Source organism: Anneissia japonica, unplaced genomic scaffold (genome assembly GCF_011630105.1).
Source record: "Anneissia japonica isolate Jap-2015-1 unplaced genomic scaffold, ASM1163010v1 scaffold287835_len3118868_cov185, whole genome shotgun sequence".
NCBI lineage: Eukaryota > Metazoa > Echinodermata > Crinoidea > Comatulida > Comatulidae > Anneissia > Anneissia japonica.
In genome coordinates, this window is record NW_022737223.1 from 2082816 (window position 1) to 2090099 (window position 7284).

At 35.9% G+C, this 7284-nt stretch overlaps 1 protein-coding gene across 1 annotated transcript in view; it reads right to left on the minus strand.

Moving 5' to 3' along the window:
* LOC117117119 (low-density lipoprotein receptor-related protein 12-like) overlaps positions 1 to 7284 on the minus strand; it is a 21048-nt gene continuing 13764 nt past the window's right edge. Inside the window, exons 9-11 of the mRNA XM_033261321.1 lie at positions 6912 to 7028; positions 6172 to 6411; positions 1 to 3707 (exon numbers count right to left, since the gene is read on the minus strand). Coding sequence (XP_033117212.1) covers positions 2668 to 3707; positions 6172 to 6411; positions 6912 to 7028 — 1397 coding nt within the window. The 3' untranslated portion in view covers positions 1 to 2667. The remainder of the gene's footprint in view (positions 3708 to 6171; positions 6412 to 6911; positions 7029 to 7284) is intronic.

Sequence of the window (7284 nt, forward strand, 5' to 3'; positions counted from 1 at the left end):
AAAACATTAAATACATTTTCCAATCCAACATATTATCAATTGATCATTTCTAAAAAATGTCCAAAATTGAAAATAAATGCAAGTACATACGAATATGTGGGAAAAAAAACATGCTAATAGATATATTGTCTTTCTGTTATAAAATATAAAACCATCAGATTATTAATTAAAACATTGATTCTCTAATTTAAATAAAGTTATCAATGTAGACATGAAAAAAGACAATTTTTTCTAAAGCCAGTCACACATGGTGATTTTTCTTACGATATGCTGTGCTACGACACTTACAACTGCAATTTTTTGAATGTTGAATGAATGTTGAAAACTCCACGATATCGTATGCTTACATATGACTATCCGTGTCGTGTCGTATACCCAATACCTCTCACACCTTTCCCAACTCCAATGCACCAGACGATTTTAGACTGAGCAGGTCGTAGCACTGCTTGTCGTATTAAAGCAAAATCGCAATGTGAGACTTATTTAATTTACACATACTCTACTAAAATCAGCCAATTTACGACTATGCAATTTATAAATGAATGTTGTTCTTAATATGTCTGTTAATTCTTTAAAAGGAAACTATTTTCTTTTTATTTTTATAGAAATCTAAGAACTTTATACCTCAATATACAAAGTAAGTATTTAACATTATTCTACTAGCAAACATGTAATTTAAATATTTAATATTATTTATTTAATCCAACGTAGACAGCATCTCTTTAAGCATGACATATCAATAATGATTATCTTTAAAAAAAATATCTGAAAAATCATTAAAGCACACAGAAAAAAATTATTCAAACACCAATATCTGTGTTTTCTTCTTCAAAATAATGTCACATGCAAGACATGTAAAAGCCAAAAGCTCTGTCTAGATTATCAAATTTTCTTTGACAAAAAACTGTTGTATGCCCATATATAGTCATGATGTGCCTATATATGGATGATGTGATGTCATCATGACCATATTTAGGCATGTCACATGTTTTTGTCAAATAAAATTTAATAGTCTGAATAGAGCTTAATGGGTGGCCATGTTTTCTGCGCATACATCAATTCAAGGATGTACATTGTGCCTTCACATCATATACATATATTTGTATTAATATTTACATAATCAATTATGTAATCACAATATACAGATATATACAATTCACTTTTCCTCTCAATTTATACAATATCATTTAAAGTGACACACAGGTGACACCAAGTGAAACACAGGTGACACCAAGTGAAACACAGGTGTTGTCAAATGGCACACAATTGTCACCAAATGGAACACAGGTGGAACCAAACGGTAATGCTGTCACCAAATGATTTACAGGTGTCACCAAATGGCACGCAGTATGTCACCAAATGGCACACAGTAGTCACCAAACGGTACAAAGTTTTCACCAAATGTCAAACAGATGCCACCAACTGGGTAACACAAAGATGTCACCGAATGGTACACAAGAGTGCCAAAAAATAGTATACAGATATGTTAAATACATATTCACCATTTGCAACATAAAGCCCAAACCAAAAGAGGGAACATACTGAATTATATTATTATTGAATTATATAAAAGTTGCTAAATTACAATTAATTAGCAGATATGCAATGTTTTGTTAGGATAGAAAATTAGCTAGGTGTACAGCAACAAAACACCCCCACTACTTCCCCTTACTGCCCCATTTATTTATGCCACTGACCCTATAAATATACTGAGAAAATCTTACACATGTATTAGGTAAGTATTAAATTGTGGCAGACAATACCATAATAAGTAGGAAAAATTACTAAAAAAAGAAAATTGTATGGGTTATGCCTTATACCAATGATAAGGGTTCTCTAATACATTGCTACACACAACAAACTCTAGAATAAATGATCACTAGTAATGAAAGTTATTGCATATCAAAGATCTATTAAGGAAGACCAAGAAAATAATAATTTAGATCAGTGCAGTGGTAGCAGTGACTTATCTTTAGCACTCCTAGCAAGGAGATGTAAAAGTTTTTATGATAATTATTACTTGAACTAAAATGAACACATTGCAATGCTTCTATGTATAAAATAATGAAATTTACCATAAATTTGATGAGATAATAATATATAAAATTTTAAGATTATACTGACGATTATAACGATAATCATGATGATGATTATGATGATGATGAATAAAAATTATGATAAATAAAATGATGAAATTAATGTTGATGAAGAATATTATGTTAATGGAGGTGATGGGAAAGATGTTTAAGATTATGAAATGACAATGATGATGATTATGATATTGATGATAATGATGTAATTATGATCATTTATTATTTTTTAATATTCATAGCAGAACTGTTACTCATCACTACTCAAGTTTACATGGTCTGCAATTTTTCCTAAGGGAGAATGCCGCACTAGACTCTTTCAGCAATGTCAAAAATTCCACCTCCCCATCCACACATGTATGTTTGTCTTTGTACGCATTATCAAACCCAATAATGCAAGTAATTAGCTTCGTTTTCCTTCATAAAATATATTAACAGCTAATGTAATGAATATCTTTAAACTGTATTTCAAATATACCTACTCTTCAAGATGATTTACATAAAAAAGACACCAAATAAAACTCTATATCCTTTAAACAAGAACATGCTTTACAAAATTCTATAAAATGTTTGTTGGTCAACACAGACTCTCTCTAGTTGGCCGTCCAAGTAACGGAGCTGTGCAATCAGAGCCTGTGGAAATGACAGAGCCGTCAGAAGCAGCCCGAGAATGGGTTTGTACAGGCCTAGATGATTGCTCTTCAGGCTGGCCAGCCTGGCATATGTTTGTGATTGCATCAGTTGAGACAGAAGTATGCATTGGCTCTGGCCTTGAAGGCTCAACAGTTTCTAAAGGAACATTTGAACTGGATCTTGGCATGGCTGCCATACCATTTTGAGAAACTGCCTGAGATGGTAGACAGTTTCTGCTTGTATTAATATGTGCAGTGTGTTGGTACAAATTCTGGACACCACCGTTAATGCGTATCCGTCGCAGGTTTGCAGCTGCATACAAGATCCGTCTGTCCAGATGGTCTCTATCACTAGCTTCGTGATTTGTGTCAGAGTCTGTGTCTGATACGGCACCACTTTCAGAGGAAGGTGAAGGTTCTGAAAGAGGTGTGGGAGGATTTGGCTGTAATTCAGTACTGGTAGGTGTGGGTTCATCTTCTGGCGGTATGCCGCTGACATGTGCAGGATTTGGTCTGTTAGCACTTATTTGTTGATGGATTACATCTGGTTCTGTAGTACTAGTCGGTGCTTGGCCATCAGCATTTACTGTATTCGAGTGACTCCCACTATTTCCTCTATCACGACTTCTCCTCTGACTAAATCGATCCCACGACAACATACGAAAAAAATTAGGACGTCTAGTTCTTCTGCTTTCTGAGATACTGGTCGTTGCAGAAGAAGCCACCGGGGCCTGTCCATTGCTGATGAACTCTTGCTGAGCTTGAGAGTAATGTGGAGAAGCCATAGTCGCAATGTATGAAGGAGGAGCTTCTCTCCATAACAATTGCTGTTCTATCTCTTGCATGGGGGATGTGTGAGATGGCTGGTATGGGTCACCACTATGCAATTGGTAAAGTTTACAAGTACAACTTAGAGCAGCAACAAGTAGCAACCCACAGATAATCGAACCCACTACTGCTGCAGTTATAACTTTGTTTGATACGGCTGAAACAAAAACAAAATATATATATATAACGATACGGCTGAAACAAAAACAAAATATATATATATAACTTTCTATCAATACACAATTATGTAAAATATCTACATTTCATCTATTACTTATGCAATTACACAATGTATCATATATACTGAATTGTATCATATAATGAAATGCATTGGATTGACATATGAGGCATGCCATCCCAAAAACCAGTGTACTGTCGCTACAGTATATATTATATCCCTGGCCGACGGGCTAACTCCGGCCCACCAAAAAATTTTGATCTGGCCCGCGAAACATTGATAAAAATTAATCATTTTCCTGCCGATTTAAAAAAAAAGTTACTTTTGGTTATAGAAACATCACCTAGTGACCTAGGCACCACTACTCTAGCATTGTTTTTAAAGAGTGTGGCTTTTTCGGGGGTTTTTTCTAAGTGTAGCTCACTGTATCTAGTGGTTTAGGGTATTGACATGGGGGAGGGGTAGACTAATTGGGATAATGGATTAAGTGGGCTGCTGATGTAATGCGATGCCTTACCATTTGCAGCACCAGCTGACTCGGTTATTCTGTTAAAAAAACTGCTTTGAAAACTTATTTTTAAGTCTGAAAGTGCAATTTCCAAGAATGTAGAGGAGATCTGTGTTAGGATTTGCTCAACTCAACCACAACTACTGGTGAGTAGATACCTTTTGTGGTAGGAAAATCTCTAGTGGCAGGGTAGGAGAACCTGGAGTGCAAGTTTGTTTTTTGTTATTTTTTTTTCCCAAAATTCTAAAATAAAATGTAGAAGAAAAGAAAATTATATTAAAATTTAAGTATGAGAGTGCCATTTCTGACCATCCAGAGTTGCCACATAATCATACATTCTCTTACCTCAGCCCCAGCCATGGTGAGGCTTAGGTGATATTTCCCCCCCTATTCATAAAAGTTCTTCCCTGGCCCCCTTCTATTTAGAATTCACTGCTATAAAAGAGAATGGGTACAGTGGGGCTGACGTGACATAGAAACAAAAATGGAAGTACACAATTTATGCCGGCCCTCCGTCCACAGCTTAAAAAGTTTGAATACCAAGGTATTATACTGAGTAATTAGCATAAGAATGTGCCAGTATTGTATGCTTTATTATAGAGACGCTGTAATTCTTTTACTCATAACTTTGGCAATTAGTAAGTTGATTCCAGTAAATGACCCATTATTTTAAAGCTTATAATGTGGAGAATATTAGAATATTAAAAAGTCAATTTTCATTTTTTGTCCACTGATGATGGTTTAAGCCTGGTTCTCACGAGAGCCCTAGTATCCGGATCGGGAGCTAACCGTTAGCGCTAACCGTTAGCACCTACGTGAGAACGCCCGATCGGTTAGCGCTAACCGTTAGCGGTGTCCGGATACGCTAATGGTTAGCAAGTTGAGGGCGTTTCTATCAACAACCAATCACACGTACGCGTTTACAATTTCCAGTTTCTTATTGGCCAGTGATTCGATCATCATATTGTTGGTATCCGGATCGGGATTTTCTCGCATGGACGCACGGCAGCTAACGGTTTGCAGAATCCGGATCCTGCTAACCGTTAGCTGCTGTGTGAGAACATAGCCGTAGTAATGGCGAGCCTCATATTGGGATATTCACATATAATTCTCTAAAAGTTAAGCTGGCACTCACTATAATGTACAACGGTCGTGCGACTGTCGCACGATGAATTCAACTTCCCTCCCTTTAAGGGCTAGACGACGCGACGTCGTCTACTGACTGTTGGTGGCAACCTGAACAGATTGACATTAAAAAGAATCGGTTGCACATGCGTAGTCACGGTTCTTCATTGAATCGTGTCAGCTGACGACCGTCTGACGCAGTAAGTTTTTAAATAAATCTGTGAATTCTTTTGATTTGTGTCTCATTGGTAAACGTTTATTTTTGTAAATGAGCAGTGGCATATCTAGAAGTAATGAAATGGGGGTGCTGATAGGGGGCGCGAAGGTGAAGTGGGGGGGCCTCGATGATCAGTTGAAAGGGCGCTAATTCGCAAAATAAGGTGAATTTAGATGATTTTTAACTACTTGACCGTGACTTTTGGGGGAAAGACTGGGGGACACAAGTAATTTTAGGGGGCGTGGTTTTTTAGATTCTGATATGAAGTCTTTTTTAATACAGTGTTTATTTTAAGAAAATCAATTGAGTATTAGCGAAGTTATGAATATTTAATTCATTTGATATCAGCTTTGTAAGTTTTGAGAAAACAGCTTCCAAAGATTCCAAAATTAAGTTTATTATTAAGATTTTCAGTCAGATTTAGTGATTGATATTTTCCAGAAATGTTTTTCAATATATCTTCTTTTAAAAAATGCAAAAACTTGAAAATTTTCAAAATACTGATGAATGTTTTGGCTGCTCGTGGGAAATTAGAAATTGCAACAAACGGAGGGTTTTGCCAGTGCCGGTTACAAATTAGATATTGAACTTACGACAATCTCGTTCGTCACTGTTGTCATCACAATCATCCGCCAGGTCGCATTTCCAGCTTTCAAAGATACAGTGCTTGTTGTCACAGAGAAAAAGGCCTTTCACATCATTGCATAGTTCCACTGGACAATTGCTTTCGTCCTCTTTTTGGTTGCAAGATGCTTGGCCATCGCATCGTTTATCCGGAGTGTAGCAGCCACTGTCAGTTGTAGAGCAGGCTATCTGTGTATCCTTGCAATTAACTGAATGAGTAACAAATATTTTTCCATATCTTAAATTTTATTTCAACAATACTTAAAGAGGGAAATCCTTCCAATTTTCCTGGAGGAAAGCTGGTATCCAGGGAAGACCTGTCCAGACTATCAAATTTTATTTGACAAAAACATGTGACATGCCTACATATGGTCATGACATCACATCATGACCATATATAGGCACATGATGACTATATATGGGCAAACAACAGTTTTTTGTCAAAGAAAATTGGATAGTGTAGACAAAGCTCAACAAATAATATATCACAACACACAGAAAGGTCAAAACTTAAATATTTTTAAAAAGATGACCACAAAGGTGTATAATATCAAAAATAAAATTTGAAATCAAGTTAAATAGTTTAAATAAAAATTTTAGATATGATAATTACAAATTAATATATTCAATTTGAAATATTTAATCAACAAATCAATAAAAAAATCCATACAAAAAAAAAAGTTATGTTTGTAAAACCAAGTATACTTACAACATCCCATCTCATCTTCGCCTTTGCTGCATGCAAACTTGCCATCACATTTTTCAAGGTCTCTGTCATAGCAATTTGTACCATCGGAGCACGGCAGTTGATTAGATAAGCAACTACCTGTAAGCGACACCAATAAGAAAGGATCCATGTGAACAGAGACATCTAAAGGAGTAGTGACTTCATTTTTACAAATATGAAAAGTAACTTTACCTTGGTTTTATCACATCACTGTTCACACATGAATTTATATACACAGCAGATGCTACCCAGGTTGTGGCTGAATACTCTTTAGTACTGATAATAGCCAGTGGAGTATCTAGGAGTCTTAAAATAAGGGAAGCTGATGGAGAACATGAAGGGGAAGTGGGGGCTT